Genomic DNA, 22,695 nt, shown 5'->3' on the forward strand with positions numbered 1-22,695 from the left:
GCCTTTTTATTTTTAAAAATCTGACGGCTGATAAAAGGTCAATCTAAAACATTTTAATCTCAAGGAACTATTCATTTAAAATTTCAGTTAACTTTATAAAGGATGCTGTTGGCCCTTGGTAACCTTCTGAACCATTTGTTCTTGTTCGACATTAAAACGAAGAAATGTGAAAGTTTAAGATTGAGGTATTTTTCAATTTTGGAACAAAAAATATTGACTGTAGAAAACTATAGAGAGCTATAGTATTTACTTGTTTAAGTTTCCATTTAACTTTTTAAGACGTACTGATAACCTTGGGAGTTTCTTGATCATTTTGTTTGAAATTTAAAAGGATGTCTATTGTCTAAGATGAAAAAAAAAGTATACATTTTGAAAAGTCTGAAAAATTGTCAATATTGTATTGTATTGTATTGTGTTGTATTAAGAAAACTTTTGACGCTAATATGACAACCCCCCCATCCCTCCTTTTTACTAAAAATTTATATTGTCTCCAAATATCGGTTAACAGCCTCTTTGACTACTAATAATCGGCATCGGTAACGGCCCTGAAAAAACAATATCGGTCTCGCTCTAAAAGACACAGATTAGGCATGATCGATTAAACTTTTTTTTAAACCTATACCAGTAAGAGTACTCAACTTTTGAGTAGTCACCGATACCAAGGATCGATACCACAAGTACGTTTGATACGTATCATTTCCCAAAAAGAAAATGAGAGATTATTTTAAAGAAAGACCTGTATATCGCAATATAGCATTTTTCCTTAAAATTGCATGAAATTAGTGGCAATTTTCTCTTCTTCTAATTTTTTGTACTTCCTGACCGTAAAACACGAGTACTGATATCTTGTTGGTATCGATACTCGCCCATCCTTAGAATAAAAAAAATTCTGACAAACTGAGTGAAATGTGTTTGATTTCTCACGAGGCAGTGGATTTCCAATCCACCACAGTGATTTGAAAACGGCACGTCAAATTTCTTCAGAGCTTGTAAAGTGATGGAACGCACCAGCACAAGAGACCTTAAAGTTAACCTTGAGAGGACTTTTTTTTCTTTCTTTCTTCCTATTACCTCCCCTCATCATCAGGCAATATCAACCTTGATTCATATTCACATCATCTGGACAAGATCACAGTGATCGGGTCACTTTTGCACGATACGCAAGTTGGTCCTTTGATGTTGCTGTAAGCAATTTATATGGTGGGAACAAGCACATTCAAATGCGGAAAGACAACCGACTTCAACAGGAATAGCCGACTTTAATTGCGCCGTCTCAGTCTTGGCCTCATCTGACTTTATTGACGGAGGTGAAGCGAGCAGAATTGCTGAACAGCTTGTGCTTTAAATCTCTTAAGTTACACGTAGCATTTTGCAATCTGTCACCGAATCAGCCTCGTCTTTCCCCTCAAATTGTTATCCATAACCGCTACAATATAGTACAGTATTATTTTATTTAAGTTTTTGCCTTTGCGCTGTACGTCACGTTTTACTGTCCCATGTCAACATTCACCGTGATGAAGTTCCTGTGTGTGTGTGTTTAGGCGTTAGTTCCTGCTCGTCAGAAAAGCGCGTTGCTCGAGTCCTTACTTCCTGACACTCGGTACAAAGTAACCGTCACGCCAGTGTACAGCGACGGCGACGATGGCGTCAGCGTATCAGCGCAGGGGACGACACGTAAGTCACGCACCTGCACTCGAAGATTCACCCCTTTGTATCAACTTTTTTTTCTTTTCTTCCCTCAACACATTTCTTCGATGAGCAAGGCGAATTCATTTGATTTCCAAACACTGATGTCTTCGTAATTGCCTTAATGAGGGCCATTTATAATTAAAGTGGCACTGCTCACTTCCTTATTGATTACCTTAACTCTTCTCGTGAGAAATGCTGATTGCCTCCTCGTTAAACAGGGTGGAAGGCATTGCTGGCTAAGATATGTCATCATCTCGGTATATGAGGGGCCTTATTGCAAATAAAAACTTCTGTGCCTACAAGCGGCGTAGTCATAAATCAGACCTCACAACAGCATGACAAGATCATCTATTTTGTGCACAGATAAAACTTTCTTTTCACGTAAATTATTCAGCAAATAAACGTATTCAACCGACCCTAGAATGCCAGCAAAAATATTTTTAACCATATCTTTTGCTGCATTTGCATTTTAAAACATGTATGCAGTGTTTCGGCGCCTTTATATTTATATTGTCACCTCATAAATGAGGAACATCAATTATTGATTATGTGAAGCCACACTCGCTCATCCGGAATCGCAATACATTTTTGTTACTGGAAATTCAAATGAGTTCGATATGTGCAATGTAGCCTACGAAAAACTGTTGGGTAAGATGAAAATGTGGCTCTTGAGGAATCATTCATGTTACGATTCAGGTCAAATTAGGCCATTTGGTGTACTGGATATATTATATGTTAGTAAAATTTAGATTTTTGAATGAATGTTGTTTTGGTGCAGTGCCTCTGTTGTCTCCTGAAAACCTTCGCGCATCAGAGGAGTGGTACAATCGCTTCAGGGTCATCTGGGATCCTCCGCAGTCTGCCGCCACGGGTTACAAGATCCTTTACCAGCCGGTCTATGGTAGGAAAATGCAGCAGAAAAGCTTCCTTGGGCTCACATTCATACAAATATTTTACAGCTGGTTAGTTTATTACAGTGGTTTGCAAGAATTTTACGCGTCTGAAATTAGACATTTATTGCCTTGAAACGTTTTCAAGAGCCAACATTGAGTCTCCTGTTGCTTACTGAGCGCGAATTGTTTCATGGCGATGTGTCCATGTCTGCTTTCCTGTCACCTCAACACAATAACTGCTTTGCCTCAAACCAAGAGTCCCCATTGATGTGGTTTTAGGAATTCAAGGGATGGGAACAGAAAATCACTTTCTCACAACAGGGTAGGCTAGGCTGTTTCTATGGTTACCACATCAAGACACAAGGCTACTTTTTATTAAGTTAATGGTGTTTTACAAAGATAATTGCTGCCCCTCCTTGATATATTTTTTTTCCAAAAGTTGTTTTTGTTTTAACATTTTCACTGACCGCGCAACCCCCTTCACTCCAGGCTGTTTTACTGGATTTTGACTGATTTTGCAAAGAGCACAGAATATTGTGTTCTATTGCTATAAAAATATGGAATCTACCAAAAGAAAGATTAGCGTCTCTTCTTTCATCAGGAAAAAAAAGAGTATAATTGCATCTGTTTCAGTTTTGCAGCAATTGGCATTAGAATTTAGCTAAGTTTCATCAATATTCACATTCCTGGTGAAAACACTGGCAAAAAAGGCTTGTTGCAACATGGCCCTGGCTGATCTCTTATGCTCTGCTGCCACCTTCTGGCCATTTTATTAAATAACTACTGCTTTAAGCCACCTCTTCATGTCAGAAGCTGCAAAGCCTTGTTTGTTTTTATGTTCTGGCATAAAAAAATATATAAATAAAAATAAAACACAAAAAATGTGTAAATACATTTTGGGGAGTGAAAGATGAAGTATTAAAAAACGTGTTTACACGTTTTTGGGTTTGAATGAGTTAAAGGATTAAGTGTGTAGAATTTTTCGATTTTTCATTGTTTATTTTAAAAACCCACTATTAATTTCGATAATGTGCAAATGCACATTCTTTTTTTAAAATATGATCGTAGGTCTAGTAATTGCTAATTTTATTATGTAGGTCGTGCTGCTCCTGACATGTTTCGCCGCCATGTATCTGCTACTTAACTTAGCGAACATAGCAATTGGTGGTAGGCTTGCGAAGTTTCTCTCTGAGACACCACAGTGTGCGCGCATCAAAATTCACACGCTTCGAAATTATGTCATTGCTTTCTATTAGTTCACCACTAGATGGCACTAAATTCTACACACTGTCACTTTAATGCAGAGTTCTTGTGTAAAAATAACTAGTAATGTATTAGCTTGAAATTCTGCTACATCAAAAACAGCTTTCAAATACATGGTGTCACAATTTTTTTTTAAAGAGCTTTGCAGGTGCTTCTGTAAAGCACTTATTTCATGGAACCACATTTACAAATTAGCATCAAAGTCCCAATTATTATGTGTATGGAAATAACATGAACTTTTTTTCTTTCTGTTTGGCAGTTCCAGGGAGCGTTTTGGAGATGACCGTGAGTGAAGACGTTAACTCTGTTCTCCTCCTGAATCTGCAAAGTGGAACAGAGTACAGCGTTCAAGTGACCGCCTCCTACCCTTCAGGACAAAGTCAGCCATTGCTAGTGAACGCCAAGACACGTGAGCATGCGCCCTGTTTTATTTAACGATGCTTGATATCGGATCATATTCACATAAAAAAAAAAAAGGAAAAAAAAGTGTTCCTTGGCCATATAGAAAACAACCGTGTGCGCTGCATGAAATTGTAATGGAATCCATCTCGCAGTTAGTTTGATGGAGCAAAAGGTTAATGATGACAGTGTGGTTAAAATGAGATCTTAAATTGGATTCCTAAGCTTTAATGGGACATTGCTGTCAGGTTAAGTCTTCCTTGCAGATTTGTGGGAAGGACAGTGTGACTGTTAGAGTGAGGACAGAGAGGAGGAAGCAATAACAGCCAAGGCAGAAGTACAACATGCATATTAACTGCTCGAATTTCCATTGAGATTCCAGCAGAAAACGGACCGACAGAACAATATTGATATATCCCAGTCAGACGGCAAGAACAATCTTTTAATAGAGCATATAGATTTGGTTTCAGCGGGTGTGCAAGGCTAAAGTGACTTTACGTCTCACCCATTTTAAGCAGATTTTGAGCTAGGCGGTTTTAAATGGGGGGGTGGGGGGTGGGGGGTGGTTGGGTGTGTACCACTCAGCAAACGACATGCCAGGAAAAATGCAATGTTCCAATTGTTAGCAAACTAGGACGATATACAAAACCATACAAACAATAAATTGTCTTGCACGTAATGAAAACATTGAAAACTAAAATTAATCACAACATAATTTAAGTCACCCAACAAGAACAAAAAAAACCCCCAATAAAGTTTGGTTTTAATGCATGGATTTTTGTATTCAGTGGTGCTACGATGGTCTCACACCCTCCGTCTGTTCTTGAATAAATCCCCACCGATGATGAGCGATAAATCCTGCATGTCCTTCTGTTTCTTTGAAGTTCCCATAATTGAACATGCTCTCCAAGGGAACGACAGAAATACATGAACGCAGATTTACTCTCAAATAATGCTATTTTTTGATGATACGTTGCTGTTTTATCAATGCAGACAGGATTATTCGAAGTTAACAATTTGGTACCTTAACACTTCAGCTTCTTTTCCTGCAGCAATTTTGGTATCATAGCCAATGTCATCTATGACACTCTGTCGGTGGGGGGTGTTGAAAGACAGGTTAGACTAGAATCATCGGCAATTTAAACAATTAATCATATTAGGTGTATCAGAAAAGTTACAGGACCGTTGTCAGAATAAAAATAAAAATATAAAATAAAATTTCATTGAAATAAGCCAGAGAGGAATAGTAAAAATAAAGGTTTAACATGTTAAAATGACTGAATTATAATTAATAAACATAAGTTAATATTACACTTTAAAAAACTGTGTGAATCAAATGTTTATGTAAATGTTTAAATTAATAATAATTGATGTTATCTTAGTTTCTTGTGCAGATGTTAAGCAAGAACGTAAAGCCTGCCACGCTATGAACTCGAAGTTTGAACCCACGTTGGACTCAAATATATATAAAAAAAAATGACAGTTGGAGGTTGAAATTAATCATTTGAATGTAGCCTGTAACGCTCGCTACATTTTAGGCCACAATCTTTTGCTAATTTAAATCTGGTCACCATAAACGATGGCGAAGCCCACGTGTGCCTTCCAGCATGATTCGATCGGCGGGGGAAGACGTGCTCGGGCTCCTCATACAGCGAGGACGCCGCCGACACCTCCCTCTCGGGTGTGCATTGTCAGCCTGCACCCGGCATACTTCAGAAACTGTATTTCTTTGGCTTGGTGCCGCAAAAATCTCGCTGGTTTCTAAAACCCGGAAATGTATTTTAAGCGCGTGAAGTCCTGCGCGAGTGGGTGACGTCAGTGCGCTGGTGCACGTATAATGTTGCGTTCATGTGCGCCATGGAAAATAGTCAACTTTGAAAGACGTGTCAAATTGTGTACTACTACAGCCCTGCTAAATGGTAGATATTCACTAAAAGGGGATTAGAGAGGTTAATCCAGCACGGCCAGGAACTGTCAGATGCTCAGGCTTTGTGTGCACTGAATAAAACAAACATTCCAGGATCTCATTGTAGAAGTGATGGTTGATCAACTGGCCCCGTGTCAAGAAGCGGACGATGTACGTCACATGCAAGATTGCGATCAATATGACTTGAACTGTCTTGCTTTTTTCAGCCTTGGCGACATGTGACACTTTACTGAAGGCTTTGGTGTTGGTCCAAGATTCATAAGTCGTAACCAATGATGACACTCCTTAGAGAGTTTGCTCTCATTGGTCTCCAGGGCAATTAATTATTGAAGAACAACACTCATAGCTTGTTTCGGAACTTTCCTGACACGCCTCGTCTACTCGATCCATCACAAGGAATTGAAAGTGAAGTGTTAAATACAAATTCCACTTGACATGATTTAAAGTTGGTACTTGCGGTGATTCACGGTAGCTTCCTTCTAATGGTAGCAAACACACACGCGTGCACCAATAACTCACACATACGAGCGAGTGGAAAAATAATTATTGGTGCCTTGGGTACCGCTGGAGGGAATGAAAATGCTTCCTCATAATGAAGTTTGCCGTTGTTTGTCTTGAGATGCCTCTGCCTACTGTACGGAGTGGTTTTACATCCAAAGTACTTTCATCATGTCCTCCTTAGATACTCAGATCTCCTCTTAAACACGTATTCAAAGCTGTCTTCATATTCACGTCATATTCCCCACTGCACTAGAGGGATTGTGTTTAGCTTTTATTCGACTTAATTGATCTCAAAGGGAAAGGTCTCGTTAGACTCTGAGAAGAGTGAGTGACTAATTGTAAAACTTTATGAAGAGGAATACACTTTATTATTATTATTATTATTATATTTTTGCTCAAATACTCTGTCTAAAATGCCTGTGTGTGTGTGTGTGTGTGTGTGTGTGTGGGGGTGTGTGTGTGTGGGGGTGTGTGTGTGTGTGTGTGTGTGTGTGTTTGGTCTTGCATATTACGAAAATTAATCGTGTTTTCTTTGTATATATGCACGCTTTGCTTCTTTTAAATTAAATTTAATTTATTTTTTTAAGCTGAAAAGGATCACCTGCCATATGCTTACTGCACTAAATATCAATTAGGTGGAATTGAAGCCAAGTTTATTTCTTACTGTCAGCAAATTTTTGTTAACAAGGGGGAAGTTGTGAGAGGAAATAAAAGCAAGGCGGGAAGTTGCTCCATAGAGATTTGCTTGCTTACAGTGCTATTTAAGTTGTTTATGATGTTTTGCATCATGCTGCATCCTGCCTCATTTCGAGAAGATTCCATTTGGTCTGTTGCCAACTATAACTCAATGTATTGCTGCTACTGTACATAGCCATCAATGTCCCAAAACATACTTTTGCGGCGCTACACTCATACTGAACATTTTCATATTAACCAACAGATTTTACGTTTTAAATTATAGAGCTCTACTCTTACTCTATTACTGCACTGTACAGTAGTGTTATTATCTCTCTTTGTCTGCACCCCTAAAAACATACATAACAGATTTGTTTGATTTAAGTCATGCCTTAAATTAAGGTCTAAATGTTTTGCAGATTAAATGCTATTTTGTCAGTAAGCCCTCATATACAAAAGCGTATTACACCCCCCCCCCAAAAAAAAACATTGTGTTTTTCCGACAATTTTTTGGGGGAGCTTGGAGGGGGTGGGGGTGATTTTTATTTTTAGTCTTTCTGAATATTTTTTGCTGTTTTACTGAACATTTGTTTCTGTTGTTCAAAAAATAAAATCAGAAAAACGGGAAGATTTTTCCCAAAAACAGGATGAAAAATTGCTCAGAAAAATATATATTCTGAAAACCGGGGGGGGGGGGGGGGGTAGTTATAAAAAGACTCGCTAATGGTGAATACTTGCCTGCATACCTCCAACGTACCTTCAACTATATTACTCATATGGCTCAGTTAAGGTAAGTACACGAACATGTCAATCGATCGGCATAATTTTAGTAAGCTGACAGTTAAGTTTCTATCGTTTCTAGCGTATTGCATGCGGGAAAGTGTCATTAGCAAGTCTGCAACAAGTCACTTGGAGTTCAGAGGTAAAAAAAGGATACATTTTTGCTCATGTTTTTCTTAATATTTTTTATGACGGAAAAAAAATGCAGTAAAACTGAAAAAAAAAAAATTAAGAAAAACAGGACAAAAATACACAAAAAAAACAAAGCTCAGAAAAAAAAGATTATTTTTTTTTCAAATGAATGCCATACGTTTCCGTACTCATAAGACATAATGATGAAAAACTATATTTCTTTCAGTTTGAAAAAGCCCCAAATTTCACCCGTTACGAGGTGAACAAAAACAAACCTCACATTCTAAAATACTCTCATTGATTTGCCAGTGTCATACGTGACTGCACTATGTACATACATGGCACATCAATTAATTTCATAATCAATATTGTGTCTGTCATGTTCTTTCCATCTTCCGCCTCCCTCTGCAGTGTTCCTGGGCGTGTCTGACTTGACAGTCTACCAGGTGCGGCACAACAGCATGTGTGTGCAATGGCAGCCTCATCTGCACGCCACCTATTACAGAATCTCCATCCAGTCGACACTCAGTAAGTGTAATACTATTAATCCATGTTTCCGATTTGTTCCAATTTTGTTGCCAATCTAAATTCTCATTCAATTTCTCTGAGACATTGTCACTGTATGGCCTTTCCGAAGTGTGAAGAAAATTGGGAGGAGATGAGGAAGCAAATCAATAGTGTGCTGCCATTTATTTACTCTGCTTTTGTCACCTTCAAAAGTTGTATTTGTTCAAATGTCATATGCGCCGGCAAGATATTTGAGGATCACAATCAATAGTAACCTCAACAAAACGTGCATCTTAAAAGGGGAAGTCACTACAAATTGAGTTTTGTGTGTGTGTTGGATAACGTGGATTGTCATCACACAAACACCTAAGGCCTTTACTCGAATGCCCTTTTTTTAATTTTCTTTTCTTTTTATGCTTCATGATAGTTAAAGTATTTTTGACACAGGTGCATCAGGATTTTTTTATTTTTTATAAACAATCCATTATCTTCATCTAAGCAGCTCACCATGCACGATCTTTCATTTTTCAAACAGGATGAAAACTCTCCAAATATGAATGAATGGGATTAAAGGGATTTATTTTGTTGTCTAACTGCAGACAGTCAGCGACAGGAAGTGAGCCTGGGAGGCGGGGCTTCTCGACAGTGCTTCTACGACCTTTTCCCAAGCAGCCAATATGAGATCAGCATTCACGCGCAGATGCAGGAAATGGAAGGACCTCCCATCTCCATCACTGACATGACACGTATGTTGTACATAGAAATTAGTCAGTGTTCACTGGCACTTCTCAGTGCTTTACATTATTTAACCATTTTTAGTTGGGTCACTTTCTCTAAATTACATTTTGAAGTTTCCCTTTTTGAATCAGCGATACATAACTGCCTCTCTGCGGAAGTCTCTTCGACCTTCACTTAATTTTTTATTTTTTAATATCCGAGTCTCAGTGAGGACTCTGGCGCTGTTGCAGTCCATTGGCCATGTGATGAGCTCAGTCGAATCACACGGCTCGAGGGCTCCGCTCACTGTCACTGTTTGAGATCGATAACACTCACACACTCGCACCCCAAAACACAGATTACCCACCTGCTGTTTTTCCACACCTATCCAGGCAACAGTGATGGATAAAATTTGCAGTTTTCTTTTTTGGCCTCAATTGCTCAAATCCCAAATAGCGGGCGCTAAATTGTGTTTTCACTAACAGATTGCGCTCACCTAACTAATAACAGCCGTGCTATAGGCGAGGTCCAGCAAGTTTTTATAAGTGCAAGTAAATGTAGGATTTCATATGTACCTGTGGCTATAAAGCGAAGCGTGGCGAGTCAAGATTAACTTTCTGGAGTGGCCAGCCCAATCCCCGGACCTTAATCCAATAGAGGAAGAAGAAAATACACAGGAATTGGAGTGGAACGTAGTCCAACTGTCCAATAGCAGTTTGCAGGTAGCAGAAAAAGAGTGGTTATATTACTAAATATTTATTTAGAGATTCACATGAAAAATAAAATTATAAAAGATTAAATGAAAAATAATTAAAGGAATGAATTGAATCTGTTTATTTTCTATTGCAAGTATCACCTCATTGTTGCAAAGATTTGTTCATGTGTGCAATGAGATTTATACTCAACAAAAACATGAACGCAACACTTTTGTTTTTGCTCCCATTTTTTGATGACATGAACTCAGTTTCAAAACTTATTGTTCACAAACCAGTCTAAATCTGTGACAGTGAGCACTTTTCCTTTGCCGAGATAATCCATCCCACCTCACAGCTGTGCTGATTAGACACCATAATTAGTGCACGGGTGTGCCTTAGACTTCTCACAATAAAAGGCCACTCTGATAGGTGCCATTTTGTTTTATTGTGTGTGTGTGTGTGTTGTGTTGTGTTTATATTTTTGTTGAGTATACTTCTTTTTTTTTTTTTTTTTTACACCTGTACGTTTTTAGCTTTTTGACCAAATCTCCTCCTTCCTGCCAACTAATCGTTTTGGCACCGACACATCCCCAAGCCGGGGGTTGTTTTTTTCCTCTGAAAAACAGCCTGTGGTCAGACACACACTGAATTGATGAAAATACGTTTGCTGGCCTCAGGTTGTGGGGGAACAGATGGTAGATATAGACATTTTTTTTGTCTTTTTAGTCTGACTTATAGATGGAAAGAGACAAAAAGACAAGAACAAGATTGCTCTCACACTAGTTGCTTGTAAATACACATACACCCCATAAAAGGTCATCTAAAACTCAGCTATTGGTGTCAAAAAGAGGATTATGAAACTTCAGATTCACAGATGGAATCCGTAGTTATCTTTATGACCTGTGTGTGTGTGTATATCTCCAGTGCCAGCGCCCACTCAGGCTCCAACCGAACCCCCTGCCACGGAGCCCCCTCCCACCATCCCACCTGCCAAAGAAGGTGAGCAAGATTTTTGACGATAGCATACATGCAGTCTACACTCTGTTATTTTGTTTATACTATATATGTTTTAATTGTGTGAAGCAGAGGCGAATCTAGGATCAGACGTTTAGGGGTGCTCGGTTGCTACAAAGAGTGCTTGGGGGAGGGGGGTTGATGTGGTTTTGGGGTACTTCCTGCTCCAAAATTTGCATGGGAAGTTGGTGAGTCAACCAAATCTAATGTTATACAAAGGAGAAGAAGACGTTTCCAAGCTTTGGGGGAAACTTCAGCTAACTACCTGCCTACCAAGTAGCATGACTACAACAGAAAAAAAAGAAGACTAAAAATGAAAACAATGTGTTGGTATTGAGTGGTAGAGGAATAAACCTTTGACATATCCTGGTGGAAGTAAGAAACTTACAATTTCACTCAACTAGACAGTAGGGATGTAACGATAATGGCAATATCGCGATATTAAAACTGCCACAGTATATCATTGTTGTCATTGTACGATACTAAAAAAGTCGGGTTGATTTCCATTTATGCAGTTCTAGCACCCTCTGGTGGCTAGTTTTTTAGTGCAGTTTAATTTTCACAAGGCATGTTTTGCCCTTCTATGTTTAAAATCCACATTAATGGTCAGATGAAGGGAAACGTAACATGCTTGTGAATCGAACTCAGTGTGCTTGCATTAGCAAGTAAGTGCCTCAATATATATTTATATATATATTTTTTATATATACAGTATAATGTTTATAATATTTTTATAGTATTTTTTTCATTGCTGTAATGTACAAAAGCAATAGAAGCAATTTTTACAATATTGTGACCTTTTTTTGTATTGCCAACCTCCCCACAATATCGTGATAATTATCGTATCGCGGCCTTCATATCGTGATGTTTCGATATCGTTACATCCCTCCTAGACAGTCACACGAGGAAGGTACCGCTGGAGGACGATCAGCGTGCTCACAACGACCCAACAGCGGGGGTGGGAGCGGAGGTTTGAGGTGGATCAAACCATTTTCTAATCAAATGGGGGGAGGATACTGTATTTTTGTTGTTCAAATATTACTTTTAAACTATATACATACTATATAATTTTCTCGGTTGTTAAAAATAACAAAAATCTCTCTCTCTCTCTTTCTCTCTCTATCTATCTCTCTCTCTCTCTCTCTCTCTCTCTCTCTCTCTCTCTCTCTCTCTCTCTCTCTCTCTCTCTCTCTATATATATATATATATATATATATATATATATATATATATATATATATATATATATATATATATATACTCTAAAATTTTGGGGGTGCTGAAGGACCGCCAAAAATGGGCTAAATACGCGTCTGGTGTGAAGAGCTGTTTAACTTTGTGTCTTAAATTGATTTTTTTTGTCGAATCACTTATTGAGGTGCAACATTACAACCTGGAAGCTTTTTTCTTTTTTTTTCTATTTAAGTCCCATCGTATTATTTCAACAGTAAAGAGAAGTACCCATGAAAGGAGACAAACAAGATTGAAAGGTGAAGGGAGGAAAGGAGACAATTTCACAGTCCACAACCATCACCCCCATGCCAAGCGTTCCCATGTTGTGTTGTTCCTGTCTGATAAGCTCAGCTAACAGCCTGACCCGCAACACAAACTCCACAGACATGATCCGACATGCCCGCGGAGTCCACTGTTGTAATTCAAGTCTACATTTAAGTCTGGACAAAACAACAGAAGACAAATAGCCAATACTGTGTTTATACTTGGAAATACAGAAAGCAAAAAGACAACTATTAGTGATTGGAAATGAAAAAGAGAGCCAGGTGAGAAGGACAATGGAATATGAAAACACAAGGAATGAAGGAAGTTCTGGAAACGACGAATGTGACAATTGTGGGGACGGACTACAAAAGCATCACGGTTCGAGCATGTCAAACCTGGCAGCGGGAAAAAAATTCTGCAGCTGACCTTTATCTCAACATTTCTGACAAGCGTACTGTACTTCTGACATTCTGTACAAATATCAAATGGCATTTGTTTCCTTAGAAACAAAGTAGAATAGACTTTTCTAGGGATTATGTTATAGTTCCAAATAATTTGACCTTCATTTTCAACACTTGTGGTGTTGGTTAGTTTTTATTCATGTCATAAAGGTTCACGGGGTGTCTTCATCAGAAATGTAGATAGAGTATCCTTGATGACAAGTTACAAATTCAATGTTTTTCCCTAATAGAACAACTTATATAGCATAGCAGCCACAAAGACTTGCTCCCAGAAGGACTTCTCCTTTAAGAACAGAGGACATTAGAAGAACAAATTTTCCCCTGGTCTTACCGAAGTTTTATTTTTAATTCTCTTTTTTAGAATTTTTTTTCTTTTATTTATTTATTATTATTTTATTGTTTATTTTATTTATTTATTTTTTATTTAACTTGTGTGTGTGATGTCCTGGTCTCCCAATGTGTTTGTGCACATTATTTATGTATCTACCTTTATGTACTTGTCTGTGAAGTATGCAAGGAGGCCAAGGCGGACCTGGCATTCCTGGTTGATGGCTCCTGGTCCATTGGAGATGACAACTTCATGAAGATCACAAATTTCTTGTATAGTGCCATCGGATCACTGGATCAAATTGGGCCAGATGGCACCCAGGTGAGCAACGTTGCCACACTGTCACCTGAAGCACGTGTCAAAATATTTCAGAAGAAACCTTGTTTTTGTTCGAGAACATTTTTACCTCATGAACTGCAGAGAGTTCAGGGAAAAGTCTATCCATGGTATTCATCACTGATTAATTAATCACTTATTTAATAAAATAAATTTATGCAAATTGTTTATTCGAATATTTTTATGTATTTATTATCTACAGTAAACCAATCGAACAATAAATAATACAATGCAATCAAATTAAACTACTAGATTTTAATAAAGCAATATCAGGTTAAAACATCTCAATTAAAGCAACAAATATTACAAGTCTCTTGATAACGTTAATGCTCGGTGGGACGGATTAAGAAATGGAATGGGCCATCCAGTATAGTATTTGCCCTGGGCCGCACTTTGCAGGCCCATTGATTTTCAATCAGGAGATCCTGCCACCCAAAGTACGTGTTAAGGTTCTCAAAACCTGCAGCAGCCTTCTTCTTGTTGTCCTGACAGTGAACTTACTGTAAATGGTGGTGCACTCATTTTGCTGGGAGCTTCCAATTGGGAGATGAATAAAGGCTTGCTGCATCTTGGTGCTTTACAGTATTGCCTTGTTCAACTTTTAATACTCATATTTACACATAATGTTCCCCATATGTCATAATCGCAAACACGGTTTATTTTTATTGATTTATTTTTTGCATTTTATGTTGTTTTCATGACATATAGCAACTAATCATCTTATCCTATCCCAGCTCGATTTCCTATTGGTGCCATTGTCATTTTTAAGACAAGGGACATGAAGTGTTCATGGAACTATCGTCTTTTATCTTGCCTCAGCTCATTTCATTTAAAAACTCATTTCCATCCTAACTATGCAGAATGTTGACGACATCAAATTCAGAATGAGCGCACCGAATATTTGCTGAAAATGTTCAACTCATCTCACAAGCACAGCAACTTTTACAATGTATTTGTTTCTTAATGAAGTTTATATCTCGGTTTTCTGTTGTGAAATTAGCATAAGAGCAGTCTAACTTTGACAACATTGGAAGAACGGGGGAAGTTTGCAATTAATGAACATTGTACCCCAAGAGAGTCTGTTTGTGTTGTTTTGAAAAGCGTTTAAGCATCTCTGCGTATTTGCTGCCTCTTTGTTTTGTCCCAGAGAAGTGTACTTTCTGGCAAGTTCATTCCAAATGCATTACTCTTTAGAACATATATCAAGTGGTTCCAGCACCAGTGCCTCAAGGCTATAGGACTACTGGAAAACACAATTATCTTGATCCTTAGCATAAAATCTACCAGGAGGAATACTTTGAATCACGTTTGCCAGAGTGAACGCTACAATCTCCTCAGCCTCGGAGCGTTTCTTTTATATCAGCTTCATCAATATTGCCAGGTTGCAGTGAGACCGCCCACTCTCCACGATATGTCACCAGTGCTCAGTTGCTTCATTTGTCACTGTGCAGAGGTGCTTGCGGAACCTTTTCTTTCATTTGGGTTGTACAGTATGTGCTGCTAAGCACTTTGCTACCCTCACCGTGCCCTGTAACCCCGCGGTGGTGGGCTACCGACAGCAAAACACCGGCAGTAATGCGAGAACGTTGGCAGTGATCTTAAGGGAAAGTTGCTTGCTTAATGTTCGGCCACCTTTGGCCAACAACAGCATCATTAGAGGTCTGGAGGTAATCATTGTCCCTTTTTGGGCAAGCCTTTTTAAATTTTGTACATATTTTTTTTTTGTTCAGGAAAAAACAACTCATTATGCTTTTTTTTATTTTTATTTTTTTAAATAACCCTATTTATTCACTTAAACAATACTAGCTCACTGTGTCATTTCCAAATGCACAGAAGAAAATCATATGTTCTCATTTTGTTGGGTCAGCATTTGTTGCCGCAGTTTTGAATAGATTAAGCTATTCTGGGTGATAATGAGAGACAAATTACATGCTCTTGCTTTTCGAGCACTTGCCGAATCAGCAACTTTGACTAAATTGTTTACTTTAAATCTGTCTTTAAAAAAAAAAAAAAAAAAAAAAAACGGTGTTAAAATGATGATTAAAGGGCAAGTCAACCCCCAAATTTTCTTTGCAATAATATGTTCAATGCAGCCCAACAAAACACAGTATTCTGATTAATATTGTGTTTTTGAAATATGAATTGAGCAGCAAAATCCACCTGTTTTTATCTATATCATGGGGCAGCCATTTTGCCACTTGCTGTTGACTGAAAATGACATCACAATTACATCACAGGTAACGACCAATCACGGCTCAGCAAATAAATAAAAAGTGGCCATTCTATGTTCACTTCAGGAACTACAAATTAGAAAAATAGAAAATTGTCATTAATTTCATGCAATTCTAAAGAATGATAGAAAATAATGCAGTATTGGGATATAAAGGCCTTTCTTTTAATATTTGCGATTATGTTTTTTTTTTTTGGGGGGGGTTATGTATCAAAAGTACTAGTGTTATTGGTACTTGGTGTCAATATCGGTGATTATTCAAGATTTGAGTACTCGTACTGGTCTGAAAAAAAGGTATCGTACATTCCTAATATATGTGTACATACATTTTTTTTTAAGAACCATTAAAAAACGGCTTCTTTAAAAAAGCATTAAATTAGATTTGTGGCTACCTGCAGAAACCCTGGCGTCGTGTATTTGGTGCCTTTCTAATATCTGTACTTTTCTTTGTCCAGGTGGCCATTTGTCAGTTCAGTGATGATGCTCGGACAGAGGTCCAGTTGAGTTCCCATGGCAACAAAGAAGCCCTTCTGGAAGCGATTCAGAGGATCAGATACAAGGGAGGCAACACAAAGACAGGTCAGCACATCTTACAGAGGCTTGGTGTTGATTCACAGGGGCAAATTTCAGTAAAACAAAAGATATTTTGCTTTAGAATTGCCAACACAAGGTCCACTGACAGCCGTTGTGGAGCTTTGATTGGTACCGCAGGATGCTCAGCAGCAGATGGACTTTCCCCATGTGTAATATTAGGTGATATAGTCGGTTTCCAAGGGCAAGAACCAACTGTCTCTCTCAGCTTTTAAGCTAACATTACTTGCTAGAGGAAAAAAATACAATTAAAATCCACCTCAAAAGGACATCTGCTGCTGTATTGTAATCAAAACACCGAAGGGCTTTAATGGGCCTTTTTAACAGATTGTTTTCTCAACTCATGGAAGTTTAACAATAAACTGTCGTCTTCCTATTACATTACACATCTTTGTAAAAGATTTCCTTCCCATTTGTATTAAAACGCTCGCATTCCGTACCCAGGAGACCGACTCTGAGGGTCTGAATGCTTAACAAGTAGCGTGGTTTCTGAATCTGTTGTAATATTCATGTGAGAGTGTCCAGCTGTGCGAGTGAGCACCAAGGTGAATGCCGGGAACGTCGATGCGTTAATGGAACTTTACAGGGAGTGCCGGTTTTTGAGAGCGTTTGAAGTCCGGGTTTGGATCAGTGACTGTTCAGAGAATTGGTGTCCTTGTGCTTTTCTGTCTGCTTCGGGGCGGCTCTCCTCATCATTTCATCTTTTTATCTCTACCTGATCTCCCCCTCCGCCTACTTTTTTCTCCTCTTGTTCAACACCGTGCCGCTCCTCCCGGACTCCATTCAGTTTGTTTCCTCTCTCTGATTTTTATTCACACCAACCTTTCCTATTTGCTTTGCTGTGTTTTCTATCTATCACGACAATTGACTATCATTTTGTTATTCCCATTGTCAAAAGTACTAAAATCAGTGATGCCAATTAGGTGACTTTCTCGCTAAATTTAGCATTTAGCATCTTGACGACTTTTTTTTTGCGACATAACTTCTGGTGTTCTGGAGACTGTACAAAACAGTCCTTTCATTTAAGTTAGACATTCTAGCAATGAACAATGTAGGACAAGATTGATTTATATAATGTGGGTCTAGACAAAGCATTTAAGTCATGAAGTTCTTTTGAGAAGTGATGGCCTATTTCAAAGGTAAAAAAAAAAACTGGAAGAAGAAAGTTCATTTGTCATTTGAAACATAATTAGGGTGTTTTTACTCACTGTTTTGCTCTCCCATGACATTATTCCACTCTCCCACAGAGTCCATTACAATTACAGTACATGCGAATGAATAATTATGTAAATTAGGCAATGACCTCATTTAGCGACTTCTCGCGACTTTTAGGATAGCCAATAGCTACTTTCCTTACTGAGGAGTTGGCAACACTGGCTAAAATACTGTATGGTGAGATAATATTAAATACATTGAACAGAACAGGGGTTATCGCTCAAAAAAAAAAGAAAGAACAGTGGTTCTCAATCTTTTTTTTTTTTGAGCACCACCTCAAGGAAGGGCAAGGTGTAATTTGCATACTAGGCATGATTTACTTGGTATCTAAATGTGAGAGTGTGACAATAAGTCTGTCAAGATTTAAACATTTTATAGCAGTAGTTACTCTAATTTCCATGGTTAGGGTAAGGTGACATTTCGAGACGCTTGATGATTTGTGTTACTTTCAGGCGTGTTATTCCTGAAAAGTTTTGCCTGATTTGTACAACCGTTAGTTTGTTTTAATTTTGAGATTGTGTCGTACGGTGTAGTCCTGTAACGAGTCATCAGAGAATTCTCTGCACTATGATGCGAATGGGAAGCAGAAAGAACAGCAATTTGAAAAATACACTGTACTATGACACACAATAGAGAGAAAATTGAAGCCATTTGTGTTTCTTGTTTTCTAATAACGTAATCATTGCTTCTTTTTTTTCCTTTCCTTTGTTGAATTCCCTCTGGCTTACTGTGATCTTACAGTTTTGTGTAGCTCTCAATAGCTATCGCTATACCCACTAAACAAGGCCTTCAGTCTTTCTTTCCTTTGTTCCCCTCCACGTGTTCACATGGATAGTAATATACACCATCGATCCCAATGATCCTCTCATTGCCATTTTAATATTTCAATTTGCCTCAACTGTGCCAAAACCTTCCTACTTTCATTTAACACTTTGGACTCAGTGTTCACATTTGACTACGAACTGCTCCAGCAAGAAAACTGAAGACCACGGCTTGATGAAAGCAAAGGACCACATCATCTGCAAAAAGCAGAGATGCAATACTGAGGCCAAAAATGTCGACGTTGTTGATGATGTCACCAGATCGGGCGGCTCCTTCACCGCCCCACCGCAGTTGGCTAACCAGGCGTGTGTTTGTTTTGGTGAAGATGCAAATGTTCCTGACAAAATATTCACAAAGTTAATGATAAGAGTTGGCATATCTGATTATTCAATCTTGATTGTTTAAATTAAAGCACACGTGGGAACTTACTGGCAACTTGAGCTCGTAAACAGTTTAGTTAACTGCACCTTGTTTATTTTGAGGATGCGGGTTCAGGCCCATCCGCAGGCCTCAGACTTTTTAATTAATTAATGTATTTATTTATTTATTTTAATGTATTTTTTTTTTCATTTTACTTATTTATTTTAATGTATTTTTTTTTCATTTTACTTATTTATTTTAATATTTTATTGGCTGTTTTTTTATATATAGCTGATTTTACTAGATTTTATTTGTAAAATAGTGTGCAGATCTTAATTTGCAACACTTTGGAAACGCTTGCTCATAAAATGTGCTATAGAAATAAAGTGGATTGGATTGGATGTGCAGCTGCCAAGTATTACCATAAACAACATTTGCAGTACATAAACATAGACGCCATCTTGAGTACGTCGACGCCGTAGCCATATTGGTTGTGACAAAAAGTGAAGCAATTTGTAAAGATGCCTCATTCACTTGCTTCTTGGTCATGTAACATCAAGCCGGTAATCAATCAATTGGATTAATTCCAAACCATTGCTTTTGATTGTATTATATCATTCTAACTCCATTTTATGAATATCATTAGCCAATTGTACAGCTAATATGATAGCCACATCCAATATGGTGCACGCACTGACAAACAGTATCGCTTCGAACGAGCCACCTGATCCAACCGGTGTCAACAGCAGAAATAAAAAGGAAAATAAAATTGATCTACATTTTAGATGTCCAAAGGATTTCTAGCTCCTGTGGTTTCTTTTTAAAACCGGTTCAAATGGCTCTTTAGTTGATAAACAACTCAATAATATTTCACAATATAAAAATAGCTACTATGAAAAAAAAAAAATGAATTTAAAATTTCTAGCGATTTCTGCCACAAGCATCTTGGTAGGTGGGCACGGCCCCCTATGGCCCGCCCATGGGGACGGCGAGTCTGTGTATGTTAAATATTCTGCGTCTACTGTATAATCTTCATACTCGAGTTTGTGTGTGTGACAAAGACACACACAAACAGGGATGGATTTTAGTACTCTACTAAAGTAATTCCCCTAATCCTTGACACTGCCTGGCTGCTCCTTACATGAAGATGGAAATTTTTTTGTCAGTTTGTTACGAAGTCGTGTATAAATGTTGATAAATGTCTTACAACATGTACGGCGTGTTATATGAAATGTTTTCATGCATTAGCCTATACAGCAAGGAGATTATGAAATCATTCGTGTTCAACCAATAGGAATTTCTCTTCCTTGTGTAGATACTATGTACAGTATCATTAATTAACCTAATTCATGCTTTATACATATAATTTCATTTTATTTATTTTTATAATGTAAAACTAAGATATCCCGAAGGAAATACAACCAAACATAATTGATTTCCTCCAAATATGGCTTCTTCCTTGGTCCATGTTACACAAACAGAAAGTGCCAAGTCTGTCTATTCTTGCTTAGAAACTGGCAAACCAACAAACAAACAATCATAAGCTCCTTGGCAGAGGTAAAAATATCCTTCTGCACGAGAGAATAAATGTTTGGGAGGCGACGAGGCTTTTCGGGCTAAAACAGGAAAAGATTATTTCAAGTATTTTTTTTATCTTTCACATCCCCGCTGATGGTGTAAAAACTGCTTTCATCAAAGGAGCCCAATCTAACAGTGTGGCGTAAACTCGCAGAGAGTAGTGGATCGCTGGTTAATTTAGCTACTGAACCACAATTCCTTGGAATATTTAAATATTTCTGTCCTGATTGACTAAAACTTCTCATTTCTTTCTTGTCCAACTTTTCGCATATACGATGGCTCCATCTCCAAGTTCCTGGTCCTCCAGTCCCCTCTGCTATGCTCTGTGTCTCACTTCATGCCTGGCTAGCTTCTGTAATTCCACTCTCGCCCTGTGTGATCCCTGGACAGTGTAGAAACATGTATCACTGGAAGATATCTGACACACTACTCTTTATAGGCCAACCGCACTACCATTTATCATTTCTGACAGATCTCTGAAAAAAAAAAAGGGTGTGTAAATGTGTTATAATATGTCTGTGTAGACTCTGTAGTCATCCGGGTCATTGTGAGTTGCAAAAGTTGAATCGAGGCAACAGGGTGGTCCACATGGTTGTTGTTGCTGCCAGATGTGGCTGGTGAATAAACCTTCTGCATAACAACTACTAGTCTGCCAGGTTGCAGACAACCCTTGAGGGAGAGATGTCAGGACACTGTTGTAACCTGTCGACATAAAAACAGTCCAGAGTGTCTGTACACTGTATTTTTTGCTCACTCTTTCCCTTAAAAGATTCCAATTAGTTGACATTAAAAGTAGAAGATGTTCTGGAAAAAATACATTACAAGAAAAGTTTCAACAATTTAATTGCATCTATGTCACTTCCACACATTTTGGATTCAAGGTGTGCTCATTTTGCACTGCCCTAGTACTCAACCAACGATATGACAGCCTGATATCTTTTAATTAGTCTCAAGGCTCTTGCTTATATTAACCAGGTGAGTGCATGTGATGGGAATGCGGAGAAAAATCCGGATCTGCAAAGTCAGGTTGACTTTGGAGGCGGCGATGTACGTGAATGTGGCTGATGTCTTCCATCCTCCAGCGTGCTCTCACGAGGAAAGTTTAGCTGCTAGAATTCCCTTCATAAATGAATGTTCACGCTGCAACGTAAGTGCCTGTGTGACTCAAACCCTTGCAGCAATGTATGTGAACATTACATTTCATTTCGGTCTTATACTATGTGGACAGGCTGTGTTGTATTACTTTTATCTTTCCATTTTACATAATCTCATATCTTAAATGTGTGATGTTCAGATTTGCAACATTAAGCCTTTTCATACAACCCTAATAACTGACCCAATTATATGCTTTACTTTTGTATGACGACATTTATGTGAGGATAACATGCAGCCTTGTCGGGTATCATTATCGTAGTTGCACATCATTAACTTTGGTTCATAATACTGTGGAGGGGAAAAATGTGAAATAATAACTATAATATCCTTCATTTAATTATGTTATCTATCTATCGAGCTAACTATCTAATCTTACCTACCTACATGGCTATCGAGCGAACTATCTGGCATGGTATCTAGGTAGGTAAAATTAGTTAGATAGCTAGCCAGCTATCGAACTAATTTTACCTAATCTCTGGCTATCTATCTAACAAATCTTACCTACCTACCTACCTACATGGCTATCGAGCTAACTGTCTGGCTAGCTAGCTGTCTGGCTAGCAATAGTATCGTTCATAATGTTTCATTTGTTATTATCTGTGCCTTTCTTTGCTGATTAGCTCAAGGGAATTACACATTTCTACAGCCTTAGAGTGAGGTGTGTGATTCTGATTAATGTTTCTGACTAAATGCAGTTCCTTGCTCTATAAAGGGCTAAATTTAAGTTAATATTGAGACAGAAGTTGGTGGCACGTACAGCTTTTGGAGCCTGAAAAAAGGAGGTCATAACTGTGGTGGTGTAGGATTGACTCCATTCTAGCCCTGCCACCATTAATAATCCAGACGAGCCCGAGAAAACAGAAGAAGGATGAGAAAATAAAATGTTAATTGACAGGAGCACTCTTGAGGATAGATGATGGCGATTGTCCA

The 22,695-nt window shown here is 38.2% G+C and overlaps 1 protein-coding gene across 2 annotated transcripts in view; it reads left to right on the top strand.

Moving 5' to 3' along the window:
- The window catches only part of col14a1a (collagen, type XIV, alpha 1a), a 106,789-nt gene that overhangs the window by 47,808 nt on the left and 36,286 nt on the right, over window positions 1-22,695 (top strand). For both annotated transcript variants that reach the window (XM_086077787.1, XM_086077788.1), the window contains exons 20-27: window positions 1,542-1,674; window positions 2,468-2,590; window positions 4,105-4,254; window positions 8,671-8,787; window positions 9,366-9,512; window positions 11,103-11,177; window positions 13,660-13,799; window positions 16,500-16,623. In XM_086077787.1, the coding sequence (XP_085933913.1) occupies window positions 1,542-1,674; window positions 2,468-2,590; window positions 4,105-4,254; window positions 8,671-8,787; window positions 9,366-9,512; window positions 11,103-11,177; window positions 13,660-13,799; window positions 16,500-16,623 (1,009 nt within the window). The remainder of the gene's footprint in view (window positions 1-1,541; window positions 1,675-2,467; window positions 2,591-4,104; window positions 4,255-8,670; window positions 8,788-9,365; window positions 9,513-11,102; window positions 11,178-13,659; window positions 13,800-16,499; window positions 16,624-22,695) is intronic.

Source organism: Leptonotus elevatus, chromosome 6, assembly GCF_054856555.1.
Source record: "Leptonotus elevatus isolate MCC_2025b chromosome 6, RoL_Lele_1.0, whole genome shotgun sequence".
In the NCBI taxonomy this organism is placed as follows: domain Eukaryota; kingdom Metazoa; phylum Chordata; class Actinopteri; order Syngnathiformes; family Syngnathidae; genus Leptonotus; species Leptonotus elevatus.